We start from the raw sequence: 20,824 nt of genomic DNA, 5'->3' as shown, positions 1-20,824 counted from the left end.
CAATATAACACTCACTCCTAGGGGCAGTTCACTTGTGATGCACTTTTTAAAAATCAGCTAAATTAAATGCATTTCTTTCCATCAAAATAGAAATTCGTAATGTATTTTGCGTTGCGTGCAATGTATTTTGCGTTGCGTGTAAGACGTCAAAACCCTACAAAAAATTAGCCTTACATTCAACAAAACGTCGAAAAAGTGAATCAGCGTGGGACGTTTGTTAAACAAACTTTTCTGCGAGGGAGTGCAAACTTGATGCAAAAATGGAAATGAAATGCATTTTTTCTAATTTGATGCAAATTTGTTATACATTTCTAAAGTGATCTGCCCCTAGACTCACTCCCATAAAGTTGAAAAAAAATCGTTTTTGCACGTTGGCGGACCCCCATGTGCATTGAAAATGTCCAAAACTATAGATTTTCAACTGCCAACAACTTGCCTTGCAATATGAAATTCATTCCCAAAATGTTGAAAAATTTTCTTTTTTGACACATTGGAACTCCCTGTGCATTAAAAATGTCCAAAACAATTGGTTTTCACCTGCCAAGAAATTGCCCTTCAAAATAAAACTTATTGTCATATTGTAGAAAAATTTCGATTATCAGAACCCATCATTCACATCACATCATTTCCCTAAATTATTAAACTTTCGTGACAAAACATCACGTAACATTCACTGGAAGTTGTATTCTCCCTAGAACCTAGTGGCTGAATTCTGAAATTATCTATTCACCTTCGGACAGCACTCGACCCGCTGATGAATATTCCGAAGACACCACACTTCTAAATTATCGTGATCTCGAGATATAAAATTTGAAAAATAGTACATGCTCACTAGCTGCACCTGGTGGATCTATTTCTGTTTGATTTGCCCGTAATCGCGTAGCCGTTGATCTCCCCTAGAACTTTGCCGGAAAAAACAATTTTTCTATGTTACTAGACTTTTGAGATGTATCATATTCTAAAATGTACTTTTAAGTGGTACGCTCACTAGTGCACCATAGTGAGAGCACAGAGAACAGACATCCATAATCGAACAAAAAATTTTAAAAAACGTGTGTAAACATTTGAATAAATAAACGATAAACACTAGCGCCGCCACACTAACCTATCCCAACTATCCGTCAAATCCATTCCGGAACCGATTCGAATTCCTGAATGCATTCAGTATGGAATCTTGCTCAAAGAAAACAACCGATTCCGACTCTATCGGTTGATGCATTTGAGCTGGAATTCATGCTGGAAGTCCGAACCGGTTCCGGACTAGTTTGATTGGGTAGAGGAGTAACCGCTGTCAATTCAGTCGAACTCAGCCACAAAAAAACATGACGACAACAGCGCACCTGGTTTGGATATCCCAACTACCTTCGAAGCCGTTAGAGATTTTACACAAGTTGAATGCTGAAGATGGACGTCTGTTCTCTGTGGTGAGAGTATCCCAAACTAATCTATCACCATCTGGTAGTCTTTGATTTCTCGAGCATCTTTACAGAAGATAGTACCCCTCTAAATATTCTCGTTATTGAGAGAAAGAATGATTTTGACATTAATTGAACATTTGGATTAGTATTAGCGCCACCTGATGGGACAATTTTGATTTATTATTTCCACTATCCAGAAACTCTTGACTTTCTGAACAAATCTTCCTGAAACACACCCTTTTAAAATAACCAGTGTTTCGAAATATTCCATGGTAAACTTATTTAACGTTAGTCACATTCACGGCGAGACGTTCGATTTATTTACTCTCTTTTAAAGTAGCCCTGGCGGCACAGTTCTCAACTAATTGGATATCCAGTCACTCTAAATTGTAGGTCTAAATAAGCACAACAACTTTGCCAAAGAAAGTATGGCGCTAAATGTTAACATAGACGAAATATTCAACCAAAGCCAAAATTAGTCAAAATCCCATAAGCTATGTGATTAACATTACGCGGGTACCGCGCGGTAGAAATCCGCGTTGTAGGAGACCCGACTGTAAAACTTTTTTTTTTCAATTGTGTGAACTTCTCCAGCTACAAGTTTTTTGCTTACGTTCTATCAAGCCCCCATTTGCCGATTTTATTACATCCTTAATTTCCTTTTCACATAATACCAATGGACTGTAGGGAAAAAACTGAGAGCCGGCTCCGCATTTTCAGGATCACTGACCAGTGTTTCAAATAAACCACACATTTCACACCAAGGAGCCTGTTTCCAAAGGAGCGGTGGAAACCAATCATTGTTATGCACGTTTCTGGGAGTGAGTAAAAAAATCAAAGCAATCCAAGTGGGTTTTGACTCTTAGGTTTTCACTCCTGGTTTTGGCTCCTCCTGTCCACTCCGGTTTGTGATTCTTGTTCTGTCGCCGCTTATAGACCTTCATGATTTGTATGTTTAATTTCTCAATTATCCCAGCAGTAGGTACAGGGTGCGCCAGCTGTATCCTTTTACAACATTGAACAACTTCGCCATTTTTAGCCGTTTTCACAAGTAAACAAGTTTTTTATGATATTTTATGCCATTTAAACCAGGTCTTTTATACAACGTAGATTATATAACCACCCCCATTTGATACACAAAAAGCAGCTCTTTTGCGGGCATTTTGCATGACACTGGACAGCATATCGGGCTTAATCGCAGCAATTTCAGCTCGTATATTAGCTTTTAGTTCGTCAAGGTACTTAGGTTTGCTAGAATACACTTTACTTTTCAAGTAACCCCACAGAAAAATATCTGGCGCCGTTAAATCCGGAATGAGGAGACCATTCCAAATCATCATTTTTGAGACAACGCGTCCTGGGAATTTGCTCTGCAACTTTTCTGCATTTGTGGACAAAGTGCGCCAAAATCCAACGGTGGCGTCCGTTGTCGATGGTCTCTCCCTCTTTGAAAAAATAAGGACCGATGCTTGTTTTGGAGCACACTCCGGCCAAAACAGTTACTTTCTGGTCGTGTAGTGGTGTTGGATATATAACGTGTGGGTTCTGTGTCCCCCAAATTCGAAAATTTTGTTTATTTACTCCGCCGGAAAGGGTGAAGTGAGCCTGCCATATTTTTTACGATAAACACGCACAGTTTTCACTATTGAATGATCGTTTTCAATGTAAAGCGCTACGATTTCGGCGCGTTCTTTTGGTGTAAATCGACTTATAGCTAAAATGGCACTCCTTCGAGGTCTATCGAAAAGAAGCTTTCGCCATGAACTGTACCAAGGATCTGCTTTGCTTTTGTGCTTAATAAAATGAAAATTGAAAATCTAAATTAAGCTCGGGCTTTTAAACTGTATGCTGCAATCATAATCTAGTAACCTGTTTTCACTCCTTGGCGGTTTTCACTCCTCAGGAGCCAAAAAACCATGAGTGATGAAATCATGGATTTTAATGATTTGTCAAACTATGGTTTTTTCAACGCATGCTGATTGGAATGATTTTTGAAACACTGTCACTGACACATTAAATCTTCCTGCATAATTTCTAATTTGACTTCGAACGAATTCTCCGACATTTTGTCACTGAAATCTGCTACAAAAAATCGATGATGACGTTAATGATTTCCGAGGTGTTAAATTACACTCTGCATCAATGAGCTTTTATTCTCAGGTGATACGATTATCTAAAGCGCCGATCAGCCATGCTGGTTTTAAAAACGACAGCTAACAACATTGTTTACTAGTTACTAGTGATGAAACATTCGTCTCGATATATGATTGCTTGGATTTCAGTTTGCACACAAAGTTGTTTGCTGTCATTTTTCACCCTCGCAGCCAGTTGCACGCTTACCTCGCTTCTCACCTAGCTACTGCTAAAGACGAATCACCATAGAACTCTAAACACCTCTGCATAATCACGAACAAAGGAAAGCGATAGGCTTTGACAATTCGAGTTTTTTATAAAAATAAAACAAATTTTCTGAAAAATCATTTGGCATCCCTGCGCTAATGCAAATATTTCATGTGTTTACACTCTTGAAATTTCATGAAGTTCAAACAGCTTAAATTTTTTTTGCATGGCGATTTGTTTGTCGTATACGCCAGTTTGACTATATTTGACAAACAGTGTACTGATCCATCAAACTTGTTTTATTATGTTTGTCGAACAATATTAGGCGTAACGTCCGGTAACGCATCAATGCAAATATTTGATGAAAAAAGTTTGTTAAACAGTTGATCTCGTGCACTGGCCTTGTCAATTTTTTTTTTGTCAAACACGTTTATTTGATCAAATTTTGCTTCGTCAAATATTTCACGTTATGACAAACAGTGTACTGGTAGCTTAAGAAGAGTCTCATCCGGGCAAACAAATCTTGTCGTGCAGTCTTCCTACGGGAAGTGGCGCATAAGCTGCACGCTCGCTAGGGATCGACCTGGCTACAAACCTTTTCAAATGTTATGTCAAAATGAAGCAACTGAATTTGATTTCTTCTTTTTGCATTCGAAAGACCATAAATTAAAGTACATTTTAAAAAAATCTCAGAGGTAATTTGTGTTTAACTCACTTTATTTTAGTTTGAATATTGTGAATATTATTACTGTAGCACTAAGAGTAAAACGGTAAGTGTAACCCGCTGAATTATTATTTTAGTCACAGCCGTTTTAGAAACCATCTGGAAAGCGGAAAGGCATCCCAGAACCCTGTTCAAGTGTGGAGAAGGGCTCATGTATGCTGTTAATTGTCACGACTAATCAAGATGTGGGACAATCCCGAAGATTGTAGAAATTTGGAGCAATACTTGACCTATTTTTCAATGAGATCACAGGGTCCAAAGTAAGCAGCAAACTTTTGAATACATCGTCAATATTGACAACTCGGCTGAATTTTCTTGAATGGTTTACTTGAAACTTGCGTATAGATTTACTCTTCGTTTCTAGAGCCTCTTCACTGTACATACCAACAGGAAGAAAAGCATGCTTGACGATAGACGAACCTTGTATTTGATATGAAGGGTCCGAGATAGAGGGTACCAACCATACTAGTGAATGTAGACCATTCTCGTTGCTTCCAAATAGCCTGCAAAAACTTGGACATTTATTTTTAAAGTTTAAAATTAATAGATCACGGGCCCTTCGACAAACACAGGCAGCTTTATTTGAGATTTTTTTACCTATCTGATCTTATTTCAAAAATCGTTGCTAAGGTTACACTGGCAGTTTTACTTTTAATGCTAAAAACAGTAATAATATACCCAATATTCAAACTAAAATAAATGACTTGGTTGAAGGTTTCCGCGTGAAAAACACACTTTTTTGTGATTTTTTTAGAACTTTGCGTGCAGCGAATTGATCAAAACTTTTGTACATTGTAGTATATCATTTCAATAACATGCTGTAACTTTTCTTCGCAAAAATATCGACAAGCGACTCGGTGACGAAGCATTTTGTAGAACGTCTTTGGAAAAACATGATTTTCGGTGTTACCTGCCATTTCAGTACTACTGAACCGATTTCTTTCAAACCGTGCATACACATTCTATGTTAAAATATCTAAAAATAATTTCCAGATCATACAAAAATTAGAACCACCCTAACGTCACCCATCTCAAAAGATGCCTCAATTGACACTGATTATTTGTTTCAAAGACATGGAAGCTCTAGAACCAGTAGTTTAGTCACAAATGTTTTTTTCATCCTAATTTCTGGATTCGGACCACTGTGCATTGGCTAGAAAGTCACCGTGAAATCACAAATTGGGTTTCGAGAGAAATTCCGTCGCCGGGGAAATCTCCGCCGGTGTAGACTATGTATACCGCCGGGACCAGTGGAGTAGTACGGGACGTAGCCCAGGTTAGGCTCGTCGGGGAGCCAACGAACTGGACGTCAAACTTCACCGGAATCACCGAACCTACCTCGACACCCTACCGGGAAGCTCGCGAGTCATACATACACACAGCAGTTTTCCGATCTCGACAAACTGAGTCGAATGGTATATGACACTAAGCCCTCCGGGCCGGGCATTGGCTAGCGATGGCATATTTATGGCATAACCTTTCTATATGAGAAAGACAAAGATGCAATTTTATTCAGTAAAAAACATCCATATTTAGAAAATTTGTGGCCATGATAATTAAGTAAGTAATTGGTAAACTCAAAATGGTTTTCACAGTGATCGCATTGGTACGTAAACGTACGTCTTTTTAATTGTGCCTTATTAGTGGATTTTAGTGATTTAATGTGTTAGGAAAACTGTTTTGGAATAGAAGCCCCTTTCTATTGATGTATTCTGAATTGCGATTAATCAACCTAAAAGTGAAATAGAAACATCATTTCTTCCATATTTTGAGATAGAGTCATGATTTCAGTGACAAAGTTATAGGAAATTATGCTACGTCAAAACTTGCTAAAAAACTCTATAAAGTTCAATTGTGTTGAGATAAAACGTGTTGTTTGTGGAAGGCACCCGAAAAATAATGTTTTCATCATAACTTTATTCTTTTTTAGTTTCGCGAGTTTTACGTCAAAGAAAAAAATGTGGAAGGTAATTTAAGATGCTTAGAATTTGCAGGGTATTTACTTGAGTGTGCAGAAAATACGAGCAAATTTAAACTCTTCTCATTGTCGGCGTATTTCTCTACATATAGTAAACTCTGTAAATAATCGTTAACCAATTCGTTTATTCATTCAACTCAATCAGTAATAAACCCCAAAATTGAAACATAAACTATAATTAAATAAACGATAAAGTTGCATACACCCTAAAAACCAATTTCTTCACCCACGCCAAACATTTAAACAAGTTTTATCGGTCCGTTAAACCAGGTTTAAAAATAAAATGGAAGTGAACTAGTCGGTCCTATGAAGATTATCTGGAAAATATATCACTAAAAACTTTATTTAATCCAGTCACAGATAATAATGCCCAAGTTAAAAGCCACATCATAAATGCTTTTGCAGCCTTGTCTAACACATATAGTGCCTTAAGTTGCATTCTTGCTTTGGGCAATGTAGAAAGTGGTTCCTTTACACAATACTGCCGACCACCCAGAATAACTCTTTTCAGATATTCCTTTGTATCAATGCGATCGACATCCATGTCGAACATCTCAAAATCTTCTGGACTAAGATTTTTAGCAATAGATTGATACTGTTGTGACTTAAAGTCCCACTGTCGTGTTGTAAAGAATTGTAACATTTCTAATCCTTGCGAGACCATTGTCTGAACACGGCACATGCTGGAAAATATAAAACTTGATAAAATTTTATTACAAGAATAAATTCAATCACAAATTACAATCTCTTTTGGCCGAAACAGAACATAAGGAAATCTATAAAATAAGCAGGAATCCAATGGAATAGGAGTACACAGATAGTGTGATATATTTTATTTGTCGTAATATCTCCGTCGGGATACCACACACCAGCTTCGAACGGGTATTCATTGCAAGTTGCTTTTCCCATCTCTAGTACTTCTCTCCAGGTAAATCGTTTAGTTTCTCGACAAGTTACATTAAACACTGGTATTTCTGGTGGTCTAAAAGAGAATAAAGAAAATTAAGTAAATATTTAAATAACTAGAATACATGTATGTGCTGACTGCATCTATCATAAAGATAAACGGTACAAATTGACTTCTTGATAACCTAATACTAATTTGGTAACCATTCTATCCTGTAAGAGCGTGATCGTGATTATTCACAGTCGGCAGTAGTTTGCAATTCCTTTTTCTTTCGGGTGTAGAGAGCAATATTGTTGTTGATGCTTTGTAAACATAATCAACTGTTTATCAAACTCTCTCAAACTTTTGTATGAAGTGTTGTTTCTTTGCGCTCATCCCGCGAAGCATTTGCAATGAAATGAATAAACTGATATTTGGAAGAAAAAAAATGTCGAAGACCTGCCGGATCGTGGCTTCGAAAAAAGCGTCAAGGTGCGGGCGTAGCATAATTGGTAAATCAATTACCTTGTAAACAGCTGGCTGGGTTCGATTCCCAACCCCGCACATGTAGTTAGAGATTTTTATAACCCAAAAAAATAGGATAATGACCTTAAGGAGGGCGTCTGGTGTAAAGTCCTCCAAACGAAAGTATTATTTTTACATTTCAACGACATTAAATTAGCTATAAATTACTGGGTAGTGAAAGTTAAAATTTAAATTAACATTTACAAATCATTGTTTTATTATATAGGTATGGTTGCTGTTGAATTTTTTTTTCCTGGAGAAACGGTATGGTTGATTCGTCAAAGAAGGTCGAAAAGTTCGCTATTCTTAAGAAAAAATAGTAGCACTTCGTCACAGGCATTGTCGTTGGCGAGGAGCTCTCTGATGGAGGTCAGTAGATTATGGTGCTCTCGGAGGTCGCTGTACTCCGGAGAGTTCACTTAAAAATTTGTTCCACCGTGGTTTGGGTTCGCATGTAACACATGTTGGTGGAGGGACACGTGATACGGTGTGGGCATGGGAGAGTTTTGTATGCCCATCTCTGAGCCGCGACAGTACTCGTACAGTTCTCTTCTGTCGGTCTGATCAGTAAAGCGGTCGAGCGAGCATTTGATGCACTGGGTGTCCGGTATTGCTGCGTCAGTGACACGAAACATTCGACTATCCTTAACTTCAACTTGCCTAATATATCTGAGGTTACGATAAGTCTGGTGAGATGTCGGTGGGCGTGTCTCCCTCTGGCCGCAAGCGGTCAGTCCTTTCATTGCCGTCGATGCTGTAGTGACCGGAGACCCAGTAAATTGTTGTGAGTGGGTCGTACTCGGCCTCGATAGCCTAGATGAAGGGGAGACTCGAGGACGGAGATGACTGACAGAGCATCCGACAGCAAGACGATGTGTGTATCTACCGGACTCTGGACCATGGCGAGGGCGATAGCTGACGCCTCCGCTGAGAAAACCGAGCTTGGTGCCGGTAAGCGGAAGTAGAGCCCTTCCCCTATTCAGCTTATTCCAATACCAATCTCATCACCAATATTGGAGCCGTCGGCGAAAGTCCGCGCGTAATAGCTATACCTAGTGGCCATCAGACGGTTGTATTTGGCTCTGGCTTCTCTACCAGCAGCGCTGGCCTTAAGTTCTGCGGACAGATTTGTGTTTAGGTTGGGTTCGCGGACGTGCCAGTTCCGGTCACGAACTCGGTATAAGCAGGAGATCGGTGGCAGATCCATAGCTATGTGTTCCCGGTGGATCTCATTAGGTGTCTGTAGCAGGAAGCAGTACTCTCGGGCTGTACATTCTAAAAATCCCAATGCTCTTTTAGCGATGGTGAGTGCAGTCGACTAACGAAGGGGTCTAATCCCGGCTTCCATGCAGGCCACTGCGGCAGGCGTGCTGGGTAGCATACTAGGGGCAGCAAGAATTGTTCTATACTATACATCGGGCCTAAAATGTTGACGAGCGCTTCCATATTGCAACACGTCAGCTCAACCCCGTAGAATATCCTGCTGTCAACTAGGGCCTGGCTAATATTCAATGCAGTGTATCGATTGCAGCGCTTATGCCGAGGACTGATTGTTTTAATTGGTCATAGTCGGCTTTGATACGCTGGCGCGAAAATGAGGCGGCTGTCCAGACGGCCGACGATAGACGAAAACATATATCCCAGCCGACAAAGAATTCATGGTCACCAGGAACAGTGTTGCAGCGATAACGGATCCCTGGGGGACGCCGTTGGCCTCCGGAAAAGGGTCGGAGTGGGCACCCCCCATTCCTACGCGGAATGTACGGTCGGATAGTTAGTCGCTTAGGAAGCGGTCCATGTGTCCGGTGATCCCACAATTGGCCAGCTTTTGCAGTACTCCATGACGCCACACAGTATTATATGCCTGCGGAACGTCGAGTATCGCAATCTCGGCCTGCAGGCCGCCGGTTACGGATTGGCGTACTACCACTCCGAAGCTGGTGAGGTAGGCTCCGGTTCCTGCCCCACATCGGAACGCGAACTGGCGATGATCCAGGAGTTTTCGCTCCTCCATTAGCCATCTGTTAACCTTTCGCTTCATCATCTTGGCAAAGCAGGGGAGTAAACTACTCGGGCGGAAATCATCTGGCGTTCTGTTCCCCTGACATCGCTTTGAGATGGATATTACTGTCCAAAATCGCCCACTTGGCTACTGGCGGGGAATGTCGAAGTAGAGGATAACCAACGTCATCCAATCCGGCAGACTTGCCATGTACCGATTCTAGTGCCGTTTATATTTCGCATCCCGTGAAAGGCTGGTTGTATACTTGACCTGGGGTTGTTGGGTGGCGTAAGAATGACACGCTGCTTAGATGGATGGGTTCATTTTTGATTCAATATGAACGACTGGAAATGATTGTGGTGTTCAATTACACTATTATTATATCATGTTAATAATAGGAATACTCGGAAATACTGTTGGTTGCATTTTATTTTTGTCAGTATTGTCAAAAACCGACAATCAAAATAACAGTCGAATTGAGCGTGATTCATAGTTATATTAAAAAACGAAACGAAAAAGTATAAACTAATATGAGATTCTGAAATAATATGGAAGAACAATTTTCATCGACTTTTGATCAACTGAGATCATAACGAAACGTAACGGCGAAAAATCATAACACGAACCGGTAGTAAGGCTCGAAAAGATTACTTGTAAAATACCCTACCGTAATATAAACAAAGCCTTAAACATTTATTTATAACACCACGCATTCGAACACTCTTCCTCTTGCTACGCGATGAAACTCCAGAAAGCATGCATTTGCATAAACATACTCGTATAACAATAATTACATTGTATCACGCATAAACAACACATTTTAATGAAAAAAATTGAGCAAAAATAAATTGGGTGTTACCCTCAGCGTTTTTAAAATGTCACTCATGAATCCTTATTTCATAGTTGCGTATAATCTCGATACAATTAAGGAGTAGCGATCATTGAATCTTGATAAAACTGTTCGACACTAGATCGGGAAGCAGTAAAAACCCGTGAAAAAAAATTTGAAAAAATAGGTTTAAAACCAAAGTTTATATCGAGAACTAGAGATGTTCAATAAGGAAACTACCAATGAAAATTGCCACATTTTAGTATCCCACCAAACCATATGGAAAATTTTTATTGCTTCGAAAAAGTAATCGAAGCATTTTTTTAGCCTATTTCGATATCATTTGATTTTTTATTTTCAATAAATCCATATGTTGAAAATCTGAAAAAGATTGATTAAATATAATTGAAAATTTAAATTTTTTTTGTTTTTTTATTAATATGGAATTTAATTATTGACGCCAAAAGATTTCAAAATGAATGAAACGTTCTAATGCCAAAGCAAAGAATAAGCATCTCAGAAAAAAATTATAATGCAAAATGAAAATTCTTAAGAAACTAATTTTGGGGACGTTTTTGCCTTTCTCGTATAAAGAAAGGCTATGTAATCACTGTAAAAATCGACTTTTTAACCGAGGCCCGGAGGGCCGAGTGTCATACACCATTCGATTCAGTTCGTCGAGATCGGCAAATGTCTGTGTGTATGTATGTGTGTGTGTCATTTAAACTCACGCAATTTTCTCAGAGATGGCTGAACCGATTTTCGCAAACTTAGTTTCATCTGAAAGGTATAACTACATAAGCTGCTATTGAATTTTTAGTTGATCATACTTCCGGTTCCGGAGTTACGGGTTGAAGAGTGCGGTCACACAGCAAATTCCCATATAAACTGGTACCACCATGATGTTCAAATGATGTAACACATATTAAAATTGATGTAACATTACTCTAGTTTGCGGGTCTGGATCACTAATGATCAATCATAGCAGTTTTGACCACATTGGACACCTATGACGGTTCATGACGCCCCCGGGGAACCCGCCCAGCTCCTAAGCTAATATCACACCCATTCCCCAACGAATTCTCTACCGATTTTTACAAACTTGATTTCAAATGAAAGATACAGTAATAACATTGACTGCTGCTGAATTTCATATGGTTCTGACTCTTGCTTCCGGAGTTACAGGGGTGCTAGAAAGGATACACGAATTTTCCATATAAATCGGTACAATCGTAATACCTCTGAGACTAAAAACTATTGAAATGGTCACCAAATAACTTCTAATCGCAGATCTAGATCACTGATTGCCAATCAAACATTCTTTGAATATATTGTTCACTATCGACGTTTCCGGAAGTCCGGAATTCCGGGTATATTCCACAATTAAAGTCACATCGGTTCTCCGGTGATGACTGAACCGATTTTCTCAAACCAAGTCTCAAATGGAAGGCAAAATATTTTATTTTTATTTTATTTTCATATCTTCGGTATACACCGTACAGACGATTTTTAAAACTATATATTTCTTACGAGTAACTTATATCTATGCTTGGAAATCTTACGTGTATGTCAACAGTCTTTCGAGAGCTCCAGTTGGTATCATATTCAACAGACAAACAGTGAACAAATTTAATAATACTCTACAACATATTGTAAACATTAACAACATTAACAAAGTTACAATTCATTCAAAACAACTCAGCACAATAAGAAAAACATTTCACTTGTCGCCTAGAATTATAAGCGAGTTGATTCCCAATAGGCAGGTTTCCATGTTGAGTTGCGTAAACTGATGAATTCTCGGTGTTTCACTCCCGGAGGCCAAGTAGAATTTTTCATTGCTACCGATTTCCATTTCTCGCATACGACGACTTTAAATGATGCAAAGTCAAGAGTTTCGCAGTTCTCCCATTTGGGTACTAACTTTTTAACTTCCACCTCATCGACCTCAGTAAGGCTTAGCGACTCAGATACCATACAACTAACATCACTTTCAGTTGCACACCCATCAATGTGCGTAAGGAATAGAGCGAACTTTTTTTCTTCCTGCAGCGAGTCGGTCAGATCTGGAACAACAGATTGGTGAATACTGCTTACTTTCGATTTCATTGCTTTCCGCGTAGTCGAAACTGGCGTAGAGTTACGTTCTGCATGAGAGTTTGGTTGTTCGTTCAACGAGAGAGCGTTGTATATTAGGGTAATTTTATCGTTCATGCATTTTATTTGCTCCTCAATCTGCTTTGGTGGACTGGAAGGCTCAACCACATATCGCGTCTTGTGGTAAAAAACACAGACATTCGTCACAAAGCCATATTAAATTCTTGCTGAGGCTGTTAATATTCATTTCACCAAGTCCAACACACTGGGCGTGAAAACCTTGCTTACATCGGCCCTCACACATCGCGTACAGTTCACCACCAACAATAGGTAAAGAACACTCGTGGCAGCTCATCGTATTCGTATACGTATTTGTTGGTATATAACAACACAAAGCCGGGCAGTAATGAGTGATAGATGCAGTCTGTTTTTAGTTCACTTTTGAATTATAATTGCGGACGTTTTCACTAGGATCATTCCAAACTAACTGGTGCCTTGTATGATACGGGTGTCAGCAAATAAATATTTCGCGGGTCCGAAAACAACAAAGTAGTTTATCACCTCAGAAAAGGCAAAAAATCAGAGCGTCGATGTGCTTCCCGAAACAACAACAGACATCTGCAGTTGAGTATTGCGTCTCCGCCCCCCCCCCACGCCTTGCCCTTACACCACCCTCATTTATCACTCCCCTTGGACCACCCTCACGACCGCATTTCCTTCATCCACCCCATATACCGAAATAAGATGAAGGACTTCTGACGCATCCTCCACTCCCACTCTACTAACCCCCCATTCCCTCCACTTTCAAACCCATTCCACCAACATTTCAAAATATATTCACATGAAGATAACATTGAACTCATGCTGATTAAGCTAATTAAATATTATTCTTTTGCCTTTCTCATATAGAAAGGTTATGCAATTGCTCCAAAAACCGACTTTCTAACCGAGGCCCGGAGGGCCGAGTCTCATATAACATTCGACTCAATTCGCCGAGATCGCAAAATATATGAGTGTATGTATGTATGTGTGTATGTATGTATGTATGTATATATGTATGTATGTATGTATGTATATATGTATGTATGTATGTATGTTTTTTTTACAATGGAGAAGACCTTTATGTCCTAGCCCAGTACACGTGCTATTGGTAGGGCCAATCTACCAAACGGGGTGCACTGGGGGCGCGTCGGACTCGAATGGTGACCAGCCATTAATACCGACTAAACTCCATTGGGCTCCGCCATCATTCCTCTCAGGAACTACCTCTCGGTATTACTTCTGGGGGGATGGCTGTACTAAATGTACTCATTCACTCTCACTCACGCGTTCATACCTCCTGTATGAGGCTTACTTGGGTGCTTTCTCAATCGCACTTTGATTCACTCTCAAACACTCCCACATGAGGCTGACTTTTGTGCTCACCTTTTACGTTCCATGCGAGGCTGACTTGTGTGCTCACCTTACTCATTCCTTGCTAGGCTTACTTTTGTGCTCGCCCCACCCATACCATGTGAGGCTGACTTGGGTGCTCACCCTATCACCTGATTCACTCTCAATCGTGCCACTCTATTGTACCTTTGTCACTCCCCCTGGCATCCCATGTGGGACATTTTTCTTAGGCCCCACTTCTGACATGCCATGCGAGGCTGACTTGTGTGCTCACCTTTTTCATTCCTTGCTAGGCTGACTTTTGTGCTAGCCTCTACCATACCTGTGAGGCTGACTTTTATGCTCACCCTTAACATGCCGTGTGAGACTGACTTGGATGCTCACCCTTTCACTCCTCTGCCACGCCATGAGGCATCGATAGCTTAGTTCCAACATACTACGCTACGACCCTCCCGTCTTGGCATGAGGCAGTCCACTTATACGCCTATACACTCACTCTTCTGTCTTGCTTCGGGGTGGCTGGGTTTACCCCTTACGCGGTTGCCATTCGCTGCGCCAAACCTGCCTCGGCATGAACAGACCATTCACTCCCTTTTTTGCGCTTGGCCTTTTTCGCTCCAGCTAACCAATCACTAGTTAGCCGTGCCCGTCGTCTGTTGCTCGGTTCGCCAGATTACCTGTAGCCTAGTGGCAATCTGGATGGTAGCAGCCGAGACTGCGTTCCACTTCTCCACCGATTGACACATCCGCTGAATAAGGGTATCAGGGGTTGTGTCCCAGCCACAGACGTCAAGCATTGCTCTTCTTTCGACGTCGAACCGATGACATACGAACAGTATGTGTTCGGCAGTTTCATCTACAACTGGGCAGTCCGGGCAGACTGGGACCTCCGCGTGCCCGAACCTGTGAAGTTACTGACGGAAACAGCCATGGCCTGACAAGAATTGTGTCAGGTGGAAGTGAACTTCCCCATGGGGTCTTCCCACCCAGCTCGATATGCTAGGTATCAGCCGGTGGGTCCACCTACCTTTCGAGGAGTTATCCCACTCACGCTGCCATCTGGCGACCGAGGTCACCCTGGTGCGCTCGCGGGTTCCCCTATTTCCACGTAGCTGAAAGCACTCCTCATCTTCCCGAATGACCAGCCTGACTGGCATCATGCTCGCTATCACGCAGGATGCATCGTGTGATACCGTACGGTAGGCAGATATCACTCTGAGCACATCACGCGGTAGGTGCTCTCCAGTTTCTGTAGGTAACTGGTTACCCTCAGTGCTCTTGACCATGACGGGCCGCCGTACCTGAGGATAGATACGGCAACGCCTGCCAGTAACCTACGTCTACTGGCGCACACCTTTGAGCTGTTGGACATCATTCTCGATAGAGCTGCAACAGCAGTCGACGCTCTCTTGCACGTATAGTCGACATGGCTGCCGAAGGTCAGCTTGTCGTCTATAATGACTCCGAGAGACTTCAGACTTCGCTGTGAAGTGATCGCGACTTCTCCCACATGGATAACTGCATGTTGTGCCGACTTGCGGTTGTTGACGATAACTACCTCCGTCTTATGATGAGCGAGCTCCAGGCCTCTCGCGCTCATCCATTCCTCCACCGTGCTAATCGCGTGTTCTGCGGTTAGTTCTACCTCAGGAATTGACTCCCCGTAGACCTCCAAGGTTACGTCGTCGGCAAAGCCGACGATCTTGACCCCAGGAGGGAACTTCAGTCTCAGAACCCCGTCATACATGAGGTTCCATAGCACCGGGCCTAGGATCGAGCCCTGCGGGACTCCGGCGGTAATCGGAACCCTTTTCTGACCGGCATCGGTCTCGTATAGCAGTACGCGGTTTTGGAAGTAACTTTCCAGGATCCGGTACAGACCCACTGGTAGGCTAAGCCGGTGTAACGAGAGCGCGATGGCATCCCAGCTTGCGCTGTTGAATGCGTTCTTCACGTCAAGTGTCACTAACGCACAGTATTGAATACCTCGCCTTTTTCGTTGGATCGCTATCTCGGCAGTATTTATCACTGAGTTGAGAGCGTCCACTGTGGACTTACCCTTCCGAAAGCCAAACTGGTTGCTTGACAGACCGTCCGTACCTTCCGCGTACGGGGTGAGCCTGTTGAGGATATCCTCTCAAGCAGTTTGCCAGTCGTGTCGATCCGACAGATTGGTCTGTACGCCGATGGGTCACCTGGCGGCTTCCCGGGCTTCGGCAACAGCACCAATTTCTGCCTTTTCCATCTATCGGGGAAACGGCACTCGTCAAGGCATCTCTGCATAGCTAGCCTGAAGCCTCCATCCGGCCCTGGAGCTTTGTTCATTGCTAGGGATTTAGCCACTGCGAGTAGCTCTTCATTCGTCACTGGAGCCACCATTTCGACCGTGCCCGCACTGTCTCGTAGTGCAGGTGGCCAGGGGCTTGTGGCTCGAGACGGGAAGAGTACTTCGATAATCGTTGCCAACCGGTCCGGAGACCGTTCTGGGGGTGAGGAGCCCCCTTTGGTCTTGGCCATCACAATCCGGTAGGCGTCACCCCACGGATTCGCGTTGGCACTCTCACACAGGTTGTCGAAACACGCTCTCTTGCTGCTTTTAATAGCCTTGTTAAGGGCCAATTTCGCAGCTCGAAACACTTCATGGCGGTTCTCTCTTGCATCCTCGGTGCGAGCTCTTTGCATCCTACGTCTAGCTCTGAGGCAGGCTGACCGTAGAGCTGCAATCTCGGCACTCCACCAGTATACCGGGCATCTACCGTTTCTTGGCAGTGTTTTTCTCGGCATAGTGGCGTCGCACGCCTGTGATAGAACAGCTACCAGCGCATCCCCGCTTAGACTGTCGGTGTTGGCCGCCAGTCCCAGAGCCGCGATGAAAGCTTCGCTGTCGAAGTGATTGGACTTCCACCCGCGTACCTGACAGGGATCTCCCGCCCTCGGATGCTGCACACCATAGTTGATCTTAAAGCGGATTGCTAAATGATCGCTATGGGTGTAGCCTTCGTCTACCTTCCATTCCATGCCTGGAGCCAGACTCGGGCTGGCAAATGTTAGGTCAATCCACGCCTCCACTCCGTTTCTACGGAATGTACTAGCGGAGCCATTATTAGCTAGCACAGTATCGAGTTTCGCAAGCGCTTCCATTAGCGCTTGACCCCTGCTATTTGTACAGCGGCTGCCCCACTCCACTGCCCAAGCGTTAAAGTCTCCCGCTATGACTACCGGTTTCCGGCCCACTAGGTCCGAAGAGAGCCTGTCGATCATCTGGTAGAACTGTTCTATTGGCCACCTTGGTGGGGCGTAGCAGCTGCAATAGAACACACCATTGATCTTGGCAATCGCCACACCCTCGGCGGAGGGGTGTATTACCTCTTGAACCGGGAACCGTCCCGTTGTACAGATTGCCACCATTCCAGACCCGTCCGACACCCAATTGCCGTTGCCGGCAGGGATGCGGTACGGGTCTGATAAGAGGGCGACATCTGTCCTCGACTCCGAGACCGACTGCCACAGCAGCTGTTGGGCTGCTGCACAATGGTTAAGATTTAGCTGTGTGACGTTCACGGCTTCTTCTTATTTAACTCACCGAAGGGACACGAAGGTCCGCCCATAGCATGTTTATGGGCTTGCTTCTTAGCGGTGCAGATAAGGCACTTGTATGCCTTACTGCACCCCCGCTCTTTATGTCCCTCCTCGCCGCAGCGACGACATAATTTGCTCCTATCTATGCCTTTGCATTCGTATGCTTTGTGGCCGGACTCAAGGCACCGATAGCACCTGTCCACTGAAGGCGGCTGGGGTATACTAATAGGGCATAACGACCAGCCGATCTTCAGCTTCCCTTTCTCGGTTACCGTTTTGGCATCCGCCTTCAGTAGCCTGAGGTAGGCGACTTGGGTGCCAGAGGGTCCATCTCTCAATCGCACAGAGGCCCGCTCGATTGTGACGTCGCATTGCTCCTTAACGGCTGCGACGACGTCTTCTGCGGTCGTGAACTCGTCCAAGTGCTTGCACTGGAGAGTCATTTCCGCCCCTAGCGACCTGACTTGGGCGCCCTCACCAAGGACCTCTTGGGCCAAGGCCTTGTATACCGCACTAGATTGTGCGCCTCGCTTCAGCACCAGAAGCATTTCTCCCGTGTTGGTGCGTCTCACGCTACGCACATCTTGCCCAAGGGCCGAAAGGCTTTCGGCCGCCTTCATCGACTTTAGGACATCGGCATATTTGTCCTTGTCGGTTTTCAACCACAAGGCCTCGCCTCTGTCCTTGGCCTTCTTCGCGGGCCGCGGTACCTCCGGTGTCGGTGCTGGCTTCTTCCTGGTGACCAGCGTCCAGGGGTTTGGGCCCCCCTGCCCCGGTCGCGCCGGGTTGCTGGTACCAACGCTCTGCTCAGCGAGGTCACTCTCGCCCTCGCTTACCTCGCCCAAACGGCGTTTGACCTTAACGGTTGCACGCCGTGTGGTGTCGCTTTTTGCACCCTCGCCTGGCGCCTTCCTAGGGCGCTTCGCGTTCGACGCCGTCTTGCGATTGCCCTTGCCCTTGCCTTTTCCCTTCGAGGGGAACTCGGCCGCCGCTTCAAGCGACGTGGCTGCTCCATAGAAGATGAAGGGCACTGTCTGAGTGCCCGTATCGACCTTCTCTTTTCCCTCCTTCTTGGAGGCCACTGTCTGGGTTTCTCTGTCGGACTTCTCCTGACATTCCCCCCTCTTAGCATAAACCTGCTGTTTCTGTCTTGCGACACGAACAGTTTTTCGGAGTTCCAGGAGACTCTGTTTTAACTCCTTGCTTATATTTTGCTTTGTGCTAGTGTACTCGATTATTGCATCGAGCTGCTCCACCACTTTGCGCATCGCCGATAATGGCCCGTCCGGTGCGTTGGTAGGGCTATTGCCTACCGCTGCTGGGGGGTCACTGGTGCTTTCAGATGCAGCACTCATCGCTCCACTACTCTCCCCACGGGGGGGGGGGAGACCTCGCCAAACCACCTCTAGCAAAGGGGTTTGGCACCTCCGACTGTTTATTTTTATTTTTTGTTAACTCCATGTAAAATCCCACGAGTCACGCGAGAAATAAATGTCCGCCACGCCAGAGCTCCGCATTAGCGTGGTAAGGGACGCCTACTGTGGGGGTTGCCCAGGTACCCCACAGGCTCCGTTAACGATCGAGCATCTTTTTGACCCCCTCGATCACTCATCCCTCGGCACGGGTCGCTTCACGCCTTGGAATTGGGGTTATGACCTACCTTGCTTTACGTGGTGACCTCGGCCCAGATCATCACAACCATCCTCCTTTACCAGGGCTTTGGACCTGTAGCTCTGGTTCTCAATAGTTCCATGTACGTATATTATTACAGACATGCCACTATTGAGATCCGTCATTCGCCAGCGGAGTTATGTATGTATGTATGTATGTATGTATGTATGTATGTATGTGTGTGTATGTGCGAATTTGTTAATAAAATGTCCACGGAGATGGCTGAACCGATTTTTACAAACTAAGATTCAAATGAAAGGTATAATATTCCCATAGGTTGCTATTGAATTTCATTTTCAACCGACATCTTGTTCCGGATTACGAGTTGAAGAGTATGGTTACAAAACAAAATTTGTTGATTTGTCCACATCGGTTTCTCGGAATTTTCTGAATTGATTTTGACAAACTTGATTTTAAATGAAAGGTCCATCAGCTGCAGTTGTATTTTGTGTGGATCCGAGTTCTGGTTCCTGAATTACAGGGTGATACGTACGATCCCGATTCTAACGAATTCTGCGATGAATGTAAAAAGGTGAATTTTTTTTCCAAAATGTAAACACAACTGTTGAATTTGTAGATCTAGGTCACCAACAGTCATTCAAAGTCTCTTTGGCCACACTATCCACCATCGACGGATCCGGAAGCACCCAAATTCAAAATAACGGTTATATTGGTTTCTCGAAAATGGCTAGACCGATTTGATCAACTTAGTCTCAAATGAAAGGTGTTGCGTCCCCGGAAACTGATATTAAATTCCATCTCCATCCGACTTCCGGCTCCGGAGTTACGGGTTGTGGAGTGCGATCACATAGAAAACTCCGATTCAAACCGATACCGCGATGAATGCAAAAAGGTGCTCTTATATATACTTACCAAGTGTAATAAGAATGAAAGATATTTTCATAATGTTATATTGTACGAACCAGCTATTAAATCGTAGTTTGGAGAAATGAGAAAAAGCACAATTGCACCTCTAGGTGGATTAAAACAGGTTTTTTCAATTAAAGTTTTCCTTGAGGCCTTGACTTTTAAAGCATCGAATTTTTCTAATGAACTGGACTGCGGAGCAGAACAAACCCAAATATTACCAGTGGTTTGGGGTTCCTACTAAACTATGCTCAATTTTTTTTTTTTTTGAAAAAGGCATGGGTGGGTACTATCTGTGAAAAAAGATGACTGGGACAGTTTAAAAACTTTTAGCGCTGATAATGGTTACTTTGCTTGGTAAAAAACATCAATGTAAAAAGTGGAAGATATATTTCAAACCTTTCTTATTTTAGACATTTGATTGATCCAGTTGTTTAATTTGAAATCTGCAACACACAACGCATGGTAAAATTATAACCGGTTAATGACCTACACCAACACCAATCACGACATGCT

The 20,824-nt window shown here is 43.3% G+C and overlaps 1 protein-coding gene across 4 annotated transcripts in view; it reads right to left on the bottom strand.

The window, feature by feature from the left end:
• Positions 1–6,596: 6,596 nt before the first annotated feature.
• LOC131682921 (putative fatty acyl-CoA reductase CG5065) overlaps positions 6,597–20,824 on the bottom strand; it is an 833,091-nt gene continuing 818,863 nt past the window's right edge. For all 4 annotated transcript variants that reach the window (XM_058964735.1, XM_058964737.1, XM_058964736.1 and 1 more), the window contains 2 exons: positions 7,203–7,442; positions 6,597–7,143 (listed from right to left, as the gene is read on the bottom strand). In XM_058964735.1, coding sequence (XP_058820718.1) covers positions 6,774–7,143; positions 7,203–7,442 — 610 coding nt within the window. In that variant the 3' untranslated portion in view covers positions 6,597–6,773. The remainder of the gene's footprint in view (positions 7,144–7,202; positions 7,443–20,824) is intronic.

The sequence above is a fragment of the Topomyia yanbarensis genome, chromosome 2 (assembly GCF_030247195.1).
Source record: "Topomyia yanbarensis strain Yona2022 chromosome 2, ASM3024719v1, whole genome shotgun sequence".
NCBI classification, from domain to species: Eukaryota; Metazoa; Arthropoda; class Insecta; order Diptera; family Culicidae; genus Topomyia; species Topomyia yanbarensis.
This window is presented reverse-complemented; position numbering and strand designations above follow the sequence as displayed.